This window comes from Misgurnus anguillicaudatus, chromosome 10, assembly GCF_027580225.2.
Source record: "Misgurnus anguillicaudatus chromosome 10, ASM2758022v2, whole genome shotgun sequence".
In the NCBI taxonomy this organism is placed as follows: domain Eukaryota; kingdom Metazoa; phylum Chordata; class Actinopteri; order Cypriniformes; family Cobitidae; genus Misgurnus; species Misgurnus anguillicaudatus.
Window position 1 is genome coordinate 16,190,139 of NC_073346.2, and position 19,823 is coordinate 16,209,961.

The following is a 19,823-nucleotide window of genomic DNA, read 5'->3' on the forward strand; positions in this document are numbered from 1 at the left end:
TTGTATCGTCTTCCTGTCATAAACGTTTTTGGAATGCGCACATACCTCATCTCTCCCCTCATTCTTGAAGTCTCCTGTTAAAAACAAGCCTGATCACAAAACTGGAATTAAAACTTTTCAATTTTTCATGGTTTAATTTCTAATTCTATATAAAACATATGTTCGACTAAGATGTGTTGATGTATAATAACAGAAAAGGAAGGAAAAGCAGCATTTTATCATATCAAATCCAAGGATTATTCAAGTATTACCCTTGTCATAGACTCTTTGATTTGTTGCTGTATTGTAAAGTTCATCATGAACAATAAAGAAAGGTGAAGGTGGGAGTGGCTTACAAAGGGGAGCATTGCGACTAATATGGCAAAACAATCCTTTTCTACAGTTGAGTAAAGGCACATGCCATTGTGAGCACCATAGCAGGAGAAGACCAACTTTGAAAAACTAGTTTGAGTGAGATACACGATGAATTTTAGTTGCACAATGTATTTTAGCTCTGCTTAAGTCCTGGCTCTTGACTTTATGTAGGGATTGCCAGTGGGTAATAGGGATGCATATCAATTAATCGCGATTAATCTATAGCAGAATAAAAGTTTTTGTTTACATCATATATGTGTGTGAACTGTGTATAATAATTATGTATATATAAATATGCACACATGCATGTATAATTCTAAGAAAAAAATATATTTATATATTAAGTATTTATATTTATATATAATATAAATTATACATAAATATACAAATGTATATACACATGTAAACATTGCTTAAATATATACATGCATGTGTGTGCATTTAACTATACAAAGTTATTATATACAGTACACACACATATATGATGTAAACAAAAACTTTTATTCTGCTATAGATTAATCGCGATTAATTGATATGCATCCCTAGTGGGTAACTTTCTGACATTCTGCTTTGGGTACAAAGTGCGGGTCTTCTTGTCTTCAAATGATCTACACTTGATGAATTTGGTCAACTTGTATGAAAATGATTTTCGGTTTTTTTTTTACTGGTCTGCTTCTAGCTTGACACAAATCTTGTTTGCACTTGTTTGCATGAAGCGCCTGCTGGGAACAAAATATTTTTCTTATGTTTGTTAATTTTGTTTCATTCCTTTTAAAATGTTCTTTAGGTTATCTAATTTATTTGTTAAAAACAAATTATAATTCCTGCTCCTCGGTACTCAGTGTAAATATTGGATAGTTTACCATAGCAATCATTTATCATACCCACAAAATTGTATAACGCTTTGCAAGTAGACTATTTGTAAACGTGTGTGTTGATGTCTATTTAATTCAGTGTGATTTTATTCATTACATTCCAGTTATCTCTCTCTCTCTCTCTCTCTCTCTCTCTCTCTCTCTCTCTCTCTCTCTCTCTCTCTCTCTCTCTCTCCCTCTCTCTGGATGGACAAAGGGCTTCGCTTTGCATTTTTCTTCCAGCAAGCATTCTAGAATGATCAGCCATAATATGTAAATACGCGGTTTCGTTATTTTTTTGGCGCCTGCAGGCTTCCGTAGTCCACAGATGGCGCTAGAGACGCATAAGCTTAGATTCATGATATGCCCTCACTGGTGATATAAAATAACGACGTTTTTGTTTTGCCACGGTGGAAATCGGACAGACGACATCCTAAATTGGTTAAATTTCGCATTCGTTTATGATTGGAGAAGAGTGATATTTCCTTTATTTTGTGTAAGTTGGTAAATGTTGTGCCTGTCATATTCTGGGCCTATCATTTTAGCGTGGCCGATACCGAAAGTAGCTTTCGTTTTTATCTTGCTCTTATATAATCTCAGATTTATATATAATATCTTGCAAAAACGCGTGGATCCTTTTTCACCGCGCAATGTGTAACAGTTATCAAACGTGTTTCTCGTGCCATGCATCGTTAAAATCGACACGGTTGTATTGTTTGTCTGTTTGGTTGCTTTGGCGGAAATCGGTTGAACCTTTGTAACTTAGGTTTTTTGTGGGGGATGTGAGATTAAAAGACGTGTAGGAAGATAGCATGTGTTTATATTTCTGAATAAAATCCTACAGAAATAGGATTGTTATTTAACACTAATGCAGTTTTTAAAACGTTTCACCTGATAGAAAGCAAGCACGGTTGCTTAAGAAACCGGATGTCTTTTTTTTCTTAAACAAGATGCCACAATACAGTAGGAAAGGTCATGGAGGATTTTTTTGCCTTTTATTTACCATTAGTATTTGGAGAATTTTTTTTAAGAAAGCTTTGAAACATTGATGACGACATGATGGGTGCAGGTGATGTGAAATTGATGTGTTTTTAAATGTACTGAGCTGAGGTTTTATTGTGTGTATTGAGTGACTGTAGTGTAGTTTATATTGGGTTTTTGTATTATTTTAACTACTTGAAAAGATTTGAGTTGCTGTAATCCATTGCAAACTGTTTTACCCTACTGTTCTTTGTGCTGTATATGGATTGGAGTGGGAAAATGCAGATATTATTAATTATCATAGATAACAGCATAGTTAAATATGCGATGAACAATCATGGTTGTCATTTCTCTGACAGTGGCGCCAGCTTTAGTTGTAAAAATTGACAAGCTGGAAAACTAGTCTTTCCTGTTAATCTCAAAAGTATGATGTTTGCCGGGTGAAGTTGTTTTTTCGTGGATCAACAGACGTTGTTACTGGATACAAACTGGTTGGTCCTGGCTAGATTGGCTTGTGGGAGGTTTGTGTTGCACAACAAAACGTGGTCGTTCTTGGTTCGCAAAGCATATTTGGGAGCTTTTTCAATGTTTTGATGTGGAGGCAACGGTTTTGTCAGCTATAATGCAAACTCTATGTGCCCCTTCTGTCTACAGGTGCTGTTGTGTGTGCTCCATCATGGCTGTGGTCATCCGATTACAGGGGCTCAGAATCACGGCTGGTTCTGAGGACATTCGCAATTTCTTCACTGGGCTCAGAATCCCCGATGGTGGGGTTCATATTATTGGTGGGGACCTTGAGGAAGCTTTCATAATATTTGCATCCGATGAAGATGCGAGACGAGCCATGACGCGCTCGGGGGGCTGCATAAAGGGCTCACCTGTTAACTTGCTTCTGAGTAGCAAGACAGAAATGCAGAATCTTCTCGAAGAAAGCACTAGACGGTCTGAGTTAAAAGGCAGGGGTATCAAAAGACCTGTGGAAACGGGTCCTCAGCAGTTCAATAAAGACCCGAGACCAGACGTGCGAAGGGTAGATCATCAGGAGTTGAGAAAAAGACCGTCTCCTTCTTCATTCGGTGAACCGCGAGGCAAGAGAGAAGGGTCTGTGTCTATCAAGGATGATGTTTATCTGAAGTTGACCGGGATGCCGTTCTCGGCGACGAAGGTAGACGTTCGTACCTTTTTTGATGGGTTGCAACTCGATGATATTCTCTTTCTGAGGAACAACCGTGGAACATTTAACGGACAGGCTCTCGTCAGATTTGTCACCGTAGAGGACACCATCGCAGGTCTGAAGAGGGATCGACAATACATCGGACCGCGGTATATACAAGTATCGAGATGCACAGAGGAGCAGTGGCTGCAATCAGGGGGCGTTGTTAGACTAGAACCCCGAAAGAGAAAGTCCGTAGATCGTACGAGATCTCAGTCTCCTGTTTCCTACCGGTCACGGTCTCGTTCCCCCTCCCGTGAAGAATACTGTGTTTTGTTTGAAAACTTGGCGTATGGAATTGAAAAGCGAGATTTGAGGGCATTACTTAATCCGCTGTCTTTGAAGGATGACCAAATTATTATCTTTGCGCAAAAGCAGGACGATAGAACCAAATCGGCCATTGTAGTGTTTAGAAATCTTACCGATTATTGTGCTGGCTTGGCTCATCATAAGGAAATTTTGCAGACTCGGGTTGTTTACGTGTCGCCTGTCTCCAAGGAAAAAATGGTAGCCATGTTGGAATCTTCTGTTGATGTGGACAAGGACACCAGAGGGCAGAGGCGGTCGGCTGAAATGCCCCAATCTTCAAGAAGAGCTCCAGATTCAGAGATGAGGTGTGTCTACGTGCGCAATCTGCCCTTTGATGTTCGGAAAGTGGAGATTATGGACTTCTTCCATGGATTTGCGCTCTCGGAGGATAAGGTTATTTTATTGCGTGATGAAAGAGGAGCTGGGCTTGGTGAGGCTTTGGTGATCTTTCAGTCTGAGAAGGAGGCTGCAATGGCTCAGTCCCTAAATGGACAGGGGTTTCTTGGATCAGAAGTCATGCTAAAGTGCATTACATTGGCCCAAATGCGTGAATTTGGTTTGAACGACCAATCGGTGATCAACTCGCAGGTGCAGAACTTTCAGAGACCAGAAGAAGTTTTCAATGATGGTGCAGGGTTTTCTAATGCCCAGATGCGCCCTGATGATTGTAATATGCAGCCCAGTTTTGGAGGTGACTCCTTTGAGCCTAATTTTCAGCGTAATAATGCATTTAGAGCGGGACCGGAGGGTAACGGCAATCGCCGTTACGGATCACCTGACCAACAGTTTGATGGACCAACGTGTATTAAATTGCTCAATTTACCCTCCCAGATAAGGATCGATGAGATTTATGACTTCTGCTATGGATACAGAGTGATTCCAGGATCTGCCTCATTGCTATATGATAGAAATGGAGCTCCCAGGCGTTGTGCCACAGTATTGTTCGAAACCCACAGAGAAGCACTCACCGCTCTTCAAGAATTAAATGGGAGACCGATTGGCACAAGGAAGATTCAGGTTGTGTTTGTGTAAATATGCATGTAGAATATAGGATCAAAAGATTTGGTGCAATTTGTTCTTGTTGTCTCAACATAAATACAAATTTTGTGTTTTTTAAGGCTTGTGCAAGTAGACCTGTTTTTTTGTCATTTTTCTTTCTTTCTGAATTTTTCAGAATTCTGAATTTGAATTTCCAGATAAAATTTCTTTACTGTAGATGAATACTATCTGTTGTAAGTAATTCTTAAAATACATTTGGTTTCAAATATTCTGCTCTTTAATTGGTGTAGGTCAAATACAGGATTGTATCTGTATTATTTATACTGTTTAATATTAGTTTCCAAGCTACCATTTTGTTTCAGTTTTCAAGTCAGTAATATTGAGTGTTCTGGTAAAAAAAGGTTTAAAATGTTTTTGTTAACATCCCTGTGTAATAAAAATGTGAAGGATGTTTATTAAGCCACTGATAAAAAGTGCGTTAAAGAAATCAGTTTGTTTTGATTGCTTTTCAAAGCTTTTTTCTTTTCCTTCTACAAAAGTCAGTATTGTCCAGCAAGAATCTTATGAAGTAAATTTGATAAGATTATATTTTCTGTGTTTGGTGAATTGTCTCAACATTTACTATCTATTTCTTATTAAAAAATAGAGTATGACTCTATCTACAGCAATTGCTATAGCGCATGTTTATTTTTCATAAGCAGTACTTTTCTCATAATTAGCGTAATTCGTTTGTTAATGATGCTATAGGTTAGTGAACTAGCCATTTTTTTTTACATCAGTCAACAGAAATGTTTGGACTTCTGCATAAAAAAATAATATTTTTTATTTTGTGCTAAAACGTATTTTTTTGCCGGTCTTTTAAAGGAATATTCCATTTTCTTACAAGAAAAATCCAGATAATTTACTCACCACCATGTCATCCAAAATGTTGATGTCTTTCTTTGTTCAGTCGAGAAGAAATTATATTTTTTGAGGAAAAAATGGACTTTAATAGAGCCCAACATTTAATACTTAACTCAACACTTAACTGTTTTTTTCAACTGAGTTTCTAAGGACTATAAACGATCCCAAACGAGGCATAATGGTCTTATGTAGTGAAACGATTGTCATTTTTGACAAGAAAAATAAAAAATATCCACTTTTAAACCACAACTTCTTGTCTAGATCCGGTCCAGCGCGACCTAACATAAATGCGTAGTGTTGTAGGGAGGTCACGTGTTACATATATAAAACACACATTTGCGGACCATTTTAAACAATAAACTGACACAAAGACATTAATTAGTATCAGTTGACATACAACAATGTAGGAACAGTCCTCTTTCAACACATTAGTAAACACTGGGGCGGAGTTTCGCGTTCGTCCTCTGTGACCTCTTGACGTATTGCGTGGGGTCACGCTGGCGCATCACGACCCGATCTAGACGAGAAGTTGTGGTTTAAAAGTGGATATTTTTTATTTTTCTTGTCAAAAATGACAATTGTTTTGCTAGATAAGACCCTTATGCCTCGTTTGGGATCGTTTATAGTCCTTTGAAACTCCGTTGAAAAAAACTGTTAAGTGTTGAGTTAATTATTAAATGTTGGGCTCTATTAAAGTCCATTAAAACGAGAAAAATCCTGCAGTGTTTTCTTCAAAAAACATAATTTCTTCTCGACTGAACAAAGAAAGACATCAACATTTTGGATGACATGGTGGTGAGTAAATTATCTGGATTTTAATTTTAAGAAAATGGAATATTCCTTTAACATGCAGCATAAATCTAACAGTACATTATAAAATGAATATAAACCAATCCGTGTTCTATTTTTCATCACATTTTATTTGATTTGGAGGGAAGGCAAGGGAGTACAATTTTTACACCTCCCAAGGTGAAGTGTAAAAAGATCAGGTGAGGTAGTAAAGCCACTGTCTTATTTTTTTTTAATGGGTAATTGGATGCATTGACTTAAAGGGGTAGTTTACCCATAAATAAAAATTCAATCATTTTCTCATTCTCATGTTGTTTTAAACCTGTATGAATGTCTTTTTTCTGATGAACATAAAAGATTGTAACCATTGACTTCCATAATAGAAAAAAACAAATATGATGGAATTTAATGGGTGAATGATGACAGAATTTTAGTTTTTGGGTGAACTATCCCTTTAGGTCACATGTTACTTAAAAATTATGATGCTGCATTTGCAAAACCAACTAAAGCTATTTTTTGTGATTCACTGTTTTCTACATAAAATCATTCTGCTGTAAATAACATTCTGTGCAAATATAATCTTAAATATCTTTAATTGACTCTTTGATGCTCCGAAATTACTTTTAATCGCTTTTAAAAAAAATAGTTAAATGCTGCTTTTGTGTGTTTGTAACAGCAACCAAAAAGTCCTGCATCTTAATATGATGATCTTGCAGGAGTGATGTCTTTCTGATAGTACAAATCATCTATGGAGCAGCTGCTCTTCCTTAAATCCACAGCCAATGCAACACTTATTACTGCTAAATGAACGTTTATTGTAAGATGGTGTTTTCCCCTCTTTTCTTAGCAGTTCCCAAGAATGTGGTAAACAAAGCAGGTGCAGTAAATTAGTTTTTAATGTTAAGTTAAATTAAATGAGCAAAAAGTGCAACTGTTTCTGATGCACAGGACAGTAAAGAAACCATGACATTGAACTTGACAATCTAAAGAAGACTTCTTCACAGGGAACTTATTTCACACTGAGTAACATTCTTTATTGTACATAACATCTATTACTGCTGGTTAAAGATTACTGATTGCTGTCTTTTGTACAGAAAAAATAAACTTAAAATGAATATGGTCCTAAGCATGTTTGTCTTCAATCATTCATTTAAGAATAATAATATTAAAAACTGCTGTTGCACAAAAACAAGCTGTACAACATTGCAATATTTATAAATCAGCACAAAGCTGATTAAGTCTTTTATTATATTACGAGTTGAATTTTTTTTATAGTTAATCATACCCTCGCAGAAAAGGAGAAGACATGAATGCGACAGACTTTTAGTATTAGCTCCACTTGAAAAGCTGCGATCTAATCTTGTTTAGGCTACATGAAATAATCCTCCTCCCGAGCAGGTTTAATCTTACGGACCCGTTGCTATGACAGCAGCTCTAGGAGGAGCTTCAAAATTACCCATGATCAAGTTTGGGAAGTTGTCAAAATAAAATCACAAAACATCACTAGAGGGCACTACAGTATAATCAATCTTGGAATAACTACCACCTCCTTCGTGAAAGTGTGAGACTGACAAAGACAAGACTAGAGGTGGGTGGTAGCAATAAAATGAACATATTTTTAACAAGTACTGTGTGTTTTTAGACAGTACCAGAAAGATGGGCCATATCAAAGACAGTAATCAATGTAAATGTCAGCGTTTCTGCAGCAAAACAGCATAAATTATAGAGGTGCACATGCAGATCCAGCTAAAATTGGGATTTTGAAGAAACAAAACAGTGTTCCATTATAAGATGCATCAGGCTATAAAGTACTACACAGCTGTTGCAGCAGAATGTCTTTACTATCAGGAAATAGTAGAAAGATTTGGGGAAAGTCATTTGGGAGTGTGTGCTATAAAAAAGCAACAGGTCATTAAGGTCATTTTTTCAGTGTAGAATGGTCAATGCAAAGCAGTGATTCTCATGACAAGAACCAACTAAAACAGAGGCCTGTGTGAGAAGCACTTGCTTTTCCTAGTTAAAAAAATGTCTACCATTCAGCTTCCTATAACAAAGGATGTTGGTCAAACAATTATATGACATACCTGTTATACTAGCAGACTTCTCTGGAAATAAGCCATTCAAGGCCACATCACAGTTTCAAGCAGTAAACTTCGGAAATTTTATAAAATATTACAATGCAATAATCTGATCAGCCTTAAATGAAAGTGGAAAAACTAACTGTATGATACACAGAAGATTTACTTACCTGTTGAGGCTTGAGTATAGAAAGAAATATGTTTCATCTTGTCTGCCTTATTTTTAATAGGCCTATAGCTAATGGAAGGTTTGTGGTATTTGGTAGGTTTGGGTACAAAATGTGTATTTCCTATGATCTACTAACTCCTGAAAAAGTAACGACTTTGAATATGTCAGGTGAAACCTCACATCAGATTTAGACCTCAAAACAAAAAGTTTGCATTCCTCAATTGGTTTACCTCACATCCTTTGCACATAGCAATTACCCTTTTTTCCCCAATATCCAATCTCTTTTTCTCTCACAGCTCAGCTATGATATAAAACTGATCAATTAAAAAAAAACTTTATTGGTAATTTAATCTAATCATTAATTAAAATATGAAATAAACCCATTGTGTGTTGACAATAGACAAAAAGTGAAATGTTTAATGGGAATATTTTTGCTATATATTTTTTATTACATGCAGCCGTAACATTTTTAAACTGTAGTCATGGCACATGGAGCATCATCAGTTATGTCATGGTAAAATTATAGTACAGCAGTGTCACTTAAAAAAAATCATTAAATAAAATAAAATAAAAATTACATAAAATAATCAAAATAAAATAAACAGATATTAAAATAACTTTTAAAAATTAATTTGACCCGTGATGTGTCGGGTCATCAGCAGGCCAGGCAGCTCGAGCGGACAGATGAAGAGTCACGAGCTGAGGTGGAATGTTTTCCCGGTGTGTGTGTGAGTGAAAATGACGGAGGCTGGAGCTGGACGCATTGTCAATGACAAAATGTAAGATGACATTATTTGGTTAATTTGTTTGTTTTGTCCGATTGTCTGAGGTACTTTTAGTCCGTCGTGAGCATGATATTGTGGTAAAACTAGATTGTGAAGAAAAAAGTTTGCAGTCATCATGGCTAGCCAGCTAGCAGGAACGGTTCGGATGCATTCAAATGATAAAGTTCAACTTAGCATTAGCTTTTCATCTTTACACTTGTCTAATTTATATTACACATGAGTATGGGCAATTATTTGTTTTTACAATTCAATTAAAGTTTTTATACGGACTGATATTTTTAAAAAGTAGATTTACGACCATGCCTGTGAAAACTCAGCTAGTCATTTACTGTTTTCTACATAAAATCGTTTCTACATAATGTAAATAATATGTAAAAATATAACATTGATGTCTTTAATATTAACTGAGTAAGGTCGTGTCAAAGATTGAAGCTAATGAGTAAAATCAAACTTCGATGCTCATGCCTGGATTTCACAGACAGGGTCACATACTTTAAGCTTATGCCATCTATTGTTATACATTTGTTAGAGGTTTAATAGACAGCTAAACTTTGCTGTCCCCTTTTTTTTAGGAAGACGCCTGAAAGCATCACATTTTTAGTTGCCATCTACCTCACTGCCATGTTTCACTGGTTATTAAAGGGATAGTTCATTTTGTCATAGTTGCTGTTTATTTACTCACCCTCAGGCCATCTGATATGTTGGTGGCATTTTTTCTTCAGTAGAACAATAAAGAAGATATTTAGAGTTTTGTTTTGTTCAAAAAGCAGATATCCAATACAAAAGTAATCCCCAGGACTCCTGGTGAGATATTGAGGTCTTGTGAAGCCTATTAATTGTTTTTTTGCTAGAAATTCAACGTTATTTGCAACATTATTAGTGTTAATGCAGAGCCTCTGCCAAACATTAGCACAATCTTTTGTTTTTTGGTGGCGGTTGGCAAACCAGCCTCTTAGTACCACCTATAGAGCGAGAGGGTAATGCGCACTTCATATACATAGTATTAGGGATGGGCAAAAAAAAAAAATCGCCAGCGATTCTCATGCGTATCTTATTAGTAAAGCCGGTTCGATGATTAGTAGTAAATCACCATCACCTGCTTTCAGATGGAGGGCATTTACTACACAGAGCTGTAGTTCACTTACAAGCTGAGCCATATTGCATTCACAATCGCGGACGAATTGCCTGCGATTATGAATGCAATATTGCCTAGCTTTTCAGTGAACTACGGCTCTGTGTAGTAAATGCCCTCCATCTGAAAGCAGGTGATGTTGATTTACTACCAATCAAGGAACCGGCGTTACTGACAAGAGGCGTGTGACAATCGCATGATATTTATCGTGCATCCCTATTGCCTCGTAAGTCGACACGCTCCGCTGAGCTTCATTTAAGTTGCAAAAATGCTGTGCATGCATGTGGACGATCACGTCGCAGATGTGCTGCCAAAAAACGCAAGCTTGGAAAACACTGATGTGGTGTTCCTGATTCTCAACCTGTGGATGTTTTTCATTACAAAAAAAGTTGTTTGACAACTTAAAACAAAGCACAGTAGACAACAGGTTTACTTGAGACAGCGCACACACAAAGGTAAAGCTAATCTTGCATTATAACGATGACGCTGGTAGTGACGATTCTCTTAGACCAGTCAGTGATCTACAGTGTTTTTACGTCACATTTTAGTACCCGCTTGGACTTAAACCGAGGTGGTACTAAAAAATGCTTAGATCTTATGTACTGTACCCAGTGGAAAAGCCCCTAAAAGTGAGCTAACCCGGCCTGTGGGGTACTACTCAATAGAAAAGTGCCAGAAATGAACAGCAAATGTTGGATGAACTATCCCTTTAACGGGACTGACATTAATACAAATCCTTCTGTTGCTCAGTGGCTGTAATAGGAATGACATTCTTACTTGAACTTGCGTATAATCCATTGTGAAATTTATTTAAAAAGTCCATCATGAAAATTAAGTCTGTAAAGTCTTAAGGGGGTCGCACACCGGACACGTAGCTCAGCGCAGCCCGCGTCTAGGACAACTCGGAGGCATCGTACACCGAAGTGCACATTAAATAGCGCAAGCTTATTCCGATAGCGTCTACTTCAAAATGCAAAATATACGTTAGCAGCCAATGTTAATCATTGATGATTTGGGACAAATTTGATTTTATTTAATGTTAAACTATGTGAGTGGTGCTCTGTGGCCCTACAGGGATTTGAGCAATTTCCTGAGTCGTAGCTGGGTGCGGCAGACTCGTATACTCATAGAAAACAATGTGTTTGTTGTTGTTGTTGTTGTTGTGCAATCCCCTTTAGATGGCAAGAGACTGATGTCAGTAAATTGTGTAAGACAGCATGGTGTGCTGTGGTATTTTACTCTTAGTCACAGACACAATTAAGTCGTAATGCATTGTTACAGATATTGTACATAATTAAGTCTTGGACACAATTAACATGTTTACTCTTTGCCCTGTTTAGCAGAAAAATGGACGTTTCAAAGAGGATCGTCAGAAATTTGGAGCCAGCAAGGCCACTGCGTCGTCTTAACATAAATCAAGGTAAAATGTGGCAATGTTCACACAGAGTTTAAGGTGCGATAGGCGATTTTATTCAGGAACACCTTTTACCATGCTGGTTAATAGCAATTTACATTTAAATGTAATGTTTATCTTATGTGGAAGGTGCAGGACCATAAAATGTTTGCCAAATCATTGCATTCGGTCCGCAAACAATTATAGGATGCCTGTCAAACTGTGTATTTGTATACCTATGTGCACTCTGTTTGCACAGACATTCTTTTTCCATCATTAAGCAGTGTTGTCAAGTCCACATTTTTTTCTTGTGGAATTGGATTACTTTTGGTGCACGCTCGCATCATCCTTAACCAAACCACCCTCCTCACTCCCCTGCTTGTCTGCACTCCCACTACACTTTCTGATCGGTACCCGAATACACTTATTTTGAAGATTGTTTTGAAGGAAACTGTTAGATATGCAATGTTAGAGTTCATAATAATTCTCAGTTTTTGGGTTATTAGGTGTGTTTGAAATCATGCGCGCTGTGATGGTTTGGCGTATGACATTAATAATCGTGAGAGAGATTTAAAAGCATATAAGGAGCACTCTGCTCTCCAATCACTCTCGAGCTGCCGTGCAGCACGCAAGATGTCAAACACATCTCTATTATCTGGGGTCGTTTGGGATACAGTGACATACGGCTGTATGTTTTTGTGCTGCGTATCAGAGTGTTTTACATTGACAGCTGAAGTTTGACATTCTGGCACGCTTGCCCCGCCCCTGAATCAAATTAATTGTACTCGAGACCACATCTGCAAAGCGGACCTGGGTATGCTTAAGTGTAGTGCACTGTGGTACAGTACAGAGTTAATTAGGTTAGATTTAATTGGCCATTGGGCTGGTTTTGTTAGGCAGGTCTGGCAACCCTGTATGTTCCATTACACAATGCGGACCAAGTTAGAATGGGACGCAAACAGCGACTACCTTACGGTCCTCCTGAATGGACAAAACATGGCACAAGAAAAGGATGTTAAAACTAAGGAAGGCTTGGAAATGTCTGGATCAAGAAATATTTAAAATACTTGTTTTTTATGTGTTTCTCTCTCTGTGTGTTGGTGTGCTTTTATGATTCATTGAACGGGCCACCCATAGTACCACAAAGCAATGTGATGATCAGGCAATTTGAAAAGCCAGTTAAAAAGCCGGTAAGTCCAATTTTATTGAATTAAACATTATGCTTGTTGTGTAATTCTGGCATTTTTCAATTCCTGTGTCATTGAGTGACCCTTTGTTTAATGCTGACAGGACAACACTATTAAAGTGGAGCAGTTGTACGAAATCCTTCATCTTCAAACCACAAGTAACCTGAAAAGTCCCCAACCTGAAAAGAAAGGTAGACGTTTTCCTTAATGTATAAGCTAAAAACAAATAGTTCAGATTGTATGAAGTGCATTAAAGGAGTAGTTTACCAAAAATTACCCCACTTTCTTCAGCCAAACACCGCACACCAGCTCCACGCTAGTACTAAAGATGATAATTGATCTATGGCTAAGCCACGCCCCCAAATGCGATGATCCAATCACAGTGCGCATAGCTAACCCTATACAATCGGACATTCTCTGCTTCCACGTCCATTCAAATGCATTGCAGTTAGTCAGTTTTCATTCGTTTTTATGTTTTTTTCTTGTCATTTTAAGTTAAAAATGATCAAACTGTGTGCATGGGGTATATGCAACTCTGAGAGGCTGGGCGACGTTGTGTATTTTTTTACCCTTTCCCAAACCACATCTCAACCGAGATGATGTTAAGTGTCTGCTCTGGATTAAGTTATGAGGTAGACAACAACACCAACTAAACATGGATAAATTAAACAAGGATGTCTACATCTGTTCTAAAGTCAACAATGTATTCTGTTCTAAAGTCAACAAAAAATTAGAAAACGTTAACGTTAGCTTTTTGCTGCGTTGAAAAATTAGCTATACAGACCAAAAACCAGGCTGTAAACATATTATTTTCTGTTGTAAAGCTGGGCATTTTTAACATGGAGGTCTATGGAAATTATATCCCTTTTTTGGAGCCTGCCTCTATGAATTGCAGTTTAAATCACTTCCGTATTGGCTTCATCAGAGAGATCGGAAGGTTGCCCCTCGGTTTACACTGTGACCTTTAAATTTTTGCCTGGAGCTGAAGCTTTTCATCCACCTTCTCAACAATAAAATAATTAATGTAACCCTCCAATGCATAGTTAAGGCCCTTTTGGTGACTTTGAGATTATATATAGTCTTTCTTTTTCCAGAAAATAACCAATTGCCTCTTGTGACATGTCTCCTACTGTGACAGCTGCCATAGCGTCCATCACCAAATGTTGATTGTTTGTCCGAGTGAGTGGAGGGGGCGTGGCTTAGCCATAGGTCAAGTACTGACGTGGAGCCGGCTTGCTGCATTTTTGATGTAGATGTGTTCTATTCAAACGTATTACACGGCTCTCTGGAATGCTTGATTCTGATTGGTCAGTTGAGACATTTGCAGGTTCGTTCTTTTCAAATAATAACCGCTCCAAAGTAATAACGCATAGCCGGACTACTTGTATGTTTAAAATCCCTCCGCGCCAACAAAGATTACTGTTTGGTGCCATATTGTGAGAAACACTGGACAACCACAATTAAGAATGGAACATTATGACATTAATTTTAACATGTACGGAAAAAACAAAACATTTAAACAGTGGATAGAAGAACGAACAACGACAAGACACAGAGATCTTACTGAGACTGAACTTGACAAAATAGAGCATGACAGATACGAAGCCAACACAAAAAAAAAACAGAATGGGCATTAAAACTTCTCAAAGACTGGCTAAAAGAAAAAATAATGGAGACAGACAAGTATGAAGCAGAGGATCTTAATAAGGTATTACAATCATTTTATGCATCTGTGCAAAGTTTCGCGGAAGGATAAAAGTGTTAATTTAAAACAAATATGCCAATAAAATGTTTCAAATTCATATTCATGTCCAGTTTTTTTTTATGTGGCAAGTAGCCGTGTAATAAGCGGGATAATGTAGAGGCAGCCGGTAGTTATTGGGAAATAAGCCCCTTCAGTGTGATACACGACCCTCTGCTTCGCGTCGGGTCCTGATCACACTGTCGGGGCTTATTTCCCAATAACTACCGGCTGCCTCTACATTATCCCTTACGTGATGTATCGATTGCTAAATACGGAGCATGAATAGTTTTCTCTCAGAAATGTATCGTTTCGCTTCAGAAGACATGTATTGAATTTTAAAATGGCCACTATTGAATGCCATTACAAAGCTAGGAAGAGCCAGACTGTTATTTAATATAACTCTTAATGTGTTCAGCTGAAGAAATTAAGTCATATGCCTATGATGGGATTTCTGTGAACTTTTCCTTTAATTAAAACTTAGAGAAATTTAGAGCTAATGCTTAATATTTTATTGCAGAAGAAAGGATATGCTACACCAGGGACTTTCTTATCAAGATGGCAAATTGTCCATTGGCCAAGAAGAAACCTGAGTTTTTGCCAGAGCATCCTGTTGTTTTGGAGAATGGAGTGAGTTATTAATCACTATACCACGGGGCTGTTGAATGCTTTATTCTGATTGGTTAAGAAATGTTCCACGGGTATGCATTATTTTTCGATAAACACACAACTGACCTGTCAAATGTCCCAAAATAACCACCAGAGCATATGTCTGTGGTAACCGTGGTACAAGTGGAATAATTGACTCCGGTCCTTCGAATTATTTGAAAATATACACACCCATATATTAACGGCATTACCACCTTGGCTGTGCATTATTTTCAATTTATTTAATGGTCCGTCTTCACTTATTCCTTACTTACACGGCTCTCTAAAATGCTAGATTCTGATTGGCCCCGAAGCTTCTCCCTTTTACATAATTACTGCTCAAAACTAATAACACACGGTAACCCTAATGCTGCAAATCATTTTGACAGGTACCATTTAATATTACACAAAATTCTATATCAATAAGTCTAACATATCCGGCATTATATTTGAAGAGTTTGGTTCCAAAACACGATAAACGCCATTTTTATAAAAAATTAGTTACTGCCAGAATCAGTATTATATCAGGTCAGTGTTTAAAAGTAAATTCTTAATTTTACGCCAAATCCCAAATCCGCTGTGTTATTCTGTCATCTTTTTTCCCAAAACGCGATAAACGCCCTCCTCCTTTTCTACAGAATGCAATAAATCCACTCCACAGATTACAGCGCACCATTCCACACAATGGCGGCGCGTTGAGTACACGGAATCTAGTTTTCCTCGTCTACTTTGTACTTCATGATCAACAAACAAACAAAAACAAAATAATAATTTAATGGCATTGATAAACCTGTGATGGTTTTCTGTGACGGGAAAGAAATGTAAGCCATCAACATCTAATAATTTACGCAAAAGGCACTCGGGAGACGGGTGTTTGTTCTCACACAACAGCATCAAGTTTCTCTCATGCTAACACATTGACCCCAGTGGATCTTATAAAAAACTTTCCATAATTTTATTCAAAGTCAACGAAAATCGAGCAGGACCAAAACATTTACAGCTGATCGCTGTGAAAAACGTTAAGCGACAACGTCAGGTATAACCGCAGCAATGACAGTGTTCTTAATATCACAAAGTAAGTGTTTTGATTAATGACATTAATGTTTATATTTTAATCAGTGTGTACAACTTGTCAACTAAATAAATATAACATGGCAAAGATGAATGCACATTTATATATGCTATTGACTCAATAGATTTATAGCGTTTTGAAAAAAAAAACTTGTCATGGATTTATTGCATTTTGTGGAAAATATATATATTTTTTAATAATAAATCTTTGAAAATCAGGTTATTTGAATTTTTTATGTTTTTATAACCTAAAGATGCTATGTGAAAGTTTGTAACAGAAAATAGTGGTTTTCATCTTGTCACTTTCTTGGTATAGAAAACACGTTTTTACCCAAATTTGTCAAAATTGATTTATTGCGTTTTGGAACCAAACTCTTCATTTACAAATGATTAAACCAAATAGTGTGTTCGTGACATTTGAACGTCTTATCTTATCTCAAAACCGAAAGTTAAAGTGTTTTCCTCACAGAAGGTCTGTATTCGTTAAAAATTAACAAATAAAATATTTCAAATAAATATTTAATGCTCCATACCTTACTTATGAGGTAAAAAAGCCGTGTAATAAGTGAGATAGTGTACAGGCAGCAGGTTGTTATTGGCTGATTTCTGCGATAACAACCTGATTCCTATAAGTTATTCCTCACTTATTACACGGCTCTCTGGAATGCTTCATTCTGATTGGTCAGTTGAGACATTTGCAGGTTCGTTCTTTTCAAATAATAACCGCTCCAAAGTAATAACGCATAGCCGGCACTACTTGTATGTTTTAAATCCCTCCGCGCCAACAAAGATTACTGTTTGGCGCCATCTTGTGACAAACACTGGACAACCACAATTAAGAATGGAAAAAGTTTGACATTGATTTTAACATGTACGGAAAAAACTAAACATTTAAACAGTGGATAGAAGAACGAACAACGACAAGACACAGAGAGCTTACTGAGACTGAACTTGACAAAATAGAGCATGACAGCTACGAAGCCAACACACAAAAAAATACAGAATGGGCATTAAAACTTCTCAAAGACTGGCTAAAAGAGAAAAAAATTGGAGACAGACAAGTATGAAGCAGAGGATCTTAATAAGGTATTACGATCATTTTTTGCATCTGTGCAAAGTTTCGCAGAAGGAAAAAAATGTTAATTTAAAACAAATATGCCAATAAAATGTTTCAAATTCATATTCATGTCCAGTTTTTTTCTTATGTGACAAGTAGCCGTGTTATAAGCGGGATAATGTAGAGGCAGCCGGTAGTTATCGGGTAAATAAGCCCCTTCAGTGTGATACAAAACCTGATCACACTGTCGGGGCTTATTTCCCGATAACTACCGGCTGCCTCTACATTATCCCTTACTTAATGTAGATTTTATAATACAGATAGTTACTTGTCAAATAATACATTTCTTAGAGGAGATACCTTTATAGATGTACAAAAATATACACGCATGTACAATTGATAAAGGTTTGTGTCTGATCTTTTCATCTTTGACCCAATCTAGAGAACTCGTATTGTGCCCAGTGTCAATAACTTTAAGAGAGAGGACATGTAAGTACATTCATGAAGCTACCATATAAATATAATGACATAAAATGGATTCACTGTTTACCTATAAGCTTTTCTTTCATTTATAGGGTTGTCTGATGTGGAGAATTCCTTAAAATCTATTTTTATTATTATTTAAAACTGGGCTCTAAAACTGCACTACATGGGGAGTAATGTGTAAATGGTTAAAAATCTTGCCCTTTTAAGTTCCTGTAATGTTGGAATCCATCACAAGTTAAGTTTATATTCATAGATGTAAGAGGAGTACATAGTATAGTACAAAACAAAAAGGATACCTGCAGCACTAATGTATCGTTCCTTGCAAAATGTATATTTAAAAGAAATGTTGCCCTAAACTCTATCTTTGTCCTTGATCAAACCTTTTTTTTTGTCTTACCTCATCAAAAAACGATGATTTCTAACTCTGGCTTTTGATCTTTTTCAAATACTGGTGGTTTTGCGCTGCACTACAATTTGATGATCTGTGATGTTTTGCTGATATTTGGATTTGAAGTGTATTTGCTTGAAGATGTGCACCTTGAAGTGACTTATAAGGGGTTTTCATGCTTTAGTTAGACTTCAGAGATGTTTGATTGTAACTTGCCAGCTGTACTAACACTGGATATTGCAAAGAGGTTGGATTCAAGGGTTGGGCAAGCAACGCATATCTGGCACATTCTTTTTGATAACTAATTAGTCTACTGGATTACAAAACCTTGCAATGATGGTAATAATACACTTAATATTTCAATATTTCTGTTTGTATAAATGTATGCATAATTTATTGCAGTGAAGTGGGTGGAAGCTCAAAATGTTTTGTCACAGGAATTTGTGTTTAAACATGTTTTGTACCACACTGTAATCTGTCAAACTTATTGTCTTGAGATTTGCTCTACAAAACTCATTACACTCAGTAAAGAAAATGTTTGTTTTACTTGCTGCTTTGCTTCATTTGTGTGTTTTTTTCCCCCACGAATTTGGAAATTGGTACAGTAACTGGTTTATCATACTGTACATCGTGTGCACAATTATTATCCAAGTTGTATTTTTTAGTTTTACTTTTGTTATTGTACAACTACAGTGCTCTTGGTCAATTTAAAATGTTAACAAACCCTCAAACCTGAGCATTTAAATAGTAAAAGTGAAATTTTGGCTTTCTTAAGAGAATATTTCTATGTACACCATTATTAGGCAACTATTAGTGTACAGAATTATTAGACAACTAAATGAAAAACAAAGATTTTACCATCTCGCTTGGTTCTTTTCACCTGTTAAAGTGAGAATAATACATTTACAAATAAACATTTAATAAAAAAATTAATAATAATAAAAAACCTCAGTGACCAATATAGCCACCATCTTTTCGATAACAGTCACAAGCCTTCCATTCACGGATTCTGTCAGTTTTTTGATCTGGTCAGAATCAACATTTTGTGGAGTACTTTGATGCATGTGATGGGGCGTTGTCTTGCATAAAAATCAGTCTTCTTGAAAGATGGAGACAGTGTCTTCTACATTACATGAAGGCAGGCACAGACAGGTATTATTAAAGATGAGCTAGTTGGACATTTTGGGTTGAAAATGGAAATAAAAAACAACTCTCAGACCTACTGCCAATTTTTAGTAGACACTTTCTTCGAGCAGTGGTACAGGAAAAAATTATCATTTAAGACT

At 36.7% G+C, this 19,823-nt stretch overlaps 2 protein-coding genes across 5 annotated transcripts; both read left to right on the forward strand.

Moving 5' to 3' along the window:
- Positions 1-1,506: 1,506 nt before the first annotated feature.
- On the forward strand, positions 1,507-5,298 carry rbm12bb (RNA binding motif protein 12Bb). Its single transcript, XM_055209686.2, has 2 exons — positions 1,507-1,704; positions 2,844-5,298. The coding sequence occupies exon 2, from the start codon at positions 2,866-2,868 to the stop codon at positions 4,741-4,743; it is 1,878 nt and encodes a 625-aa protein (XP_055065661.2). The 5' UTR covers positions 1,507-1,704; positions 2,844-2,865; the 3' UTR covers positions 4,744-5,298.
- Positions 5,299-7,856: 2,558 nt separating this feature from the next.
- Positions 7,857-19,083, forward strand: gra (granulito). 4 transcript variants are annotated; one of them, XM_055209692.2, is made up of 7 exons: positions 7,857-7,990; positions 11,907-11,986; positions 13,097-13,149; positions 13,250-13,337; positions 15,408-15,517; positions 18,106-18,152; positions 18,239-19,083. In XM_055209692.2, exons 2-7 carry the CDS (start codon positions 11,914-11,916, stop codon positions 18,246-18,248), a joined length of 381 nt encoding a protein of 126 aa, XP_055065667.2. In that variant the 5' UTR covers positions 7,857-7,990; positions 11,907-11,913; the 3' UTR covers positions 18,249-19,083. The 4 variants fall into 4 exon arrangements, with proteins under 4 accessions (XP_055065667.2, XP_055065663.2, XP_055065665.2 ...); XM_055209688.2 differs by lacking the exon at positions 7,857-7,990 and adding an exon at positions 9,309-9,428; XM_055209690.2 differs by lacking the exon at positions 7,857-7,990 and adding an exon at positions 9,309-9,428 and having other exon boundaries at positions 15,411-15,517.
- Positions 19,084-19,823: the final 740 nt, after the last annotated feature.

What these genes read in the sequence shown, in the direction of transcription:
- rbm12bb (XM_055209686.2), top strand. Translation starts at nt 2,866, where the DNA reads ATGGCTGTGGTCATCCGATTACAGGGGCTCAGAATCACGGCTGGTTCT.
- gra (XM_055209688.2), top strand. Translation starts at nt 9,388, where the DNA reads ATGACGGAGGCTGGAGCTGGACGCATTGTCAATGACAAAAT. An exon ending in CGCATTGTCAATGACAAAAT is followed by an intron (nt 9,429 to 11,906) that starts GTAAGATGACAT and finishes TGCCCTGTTTAG; the next exon opens with CAGAAAAATGGACGTTTCAA. An exon ending in CTGTTGTTTTGGAGAATGGA is followed by an intron (nt 15,518 to 18,105) that starts GTGAGTTATTAA and finishes GACCCAATCTAG; the next exon opens with AGAACTCGTATTGTGCCCAG.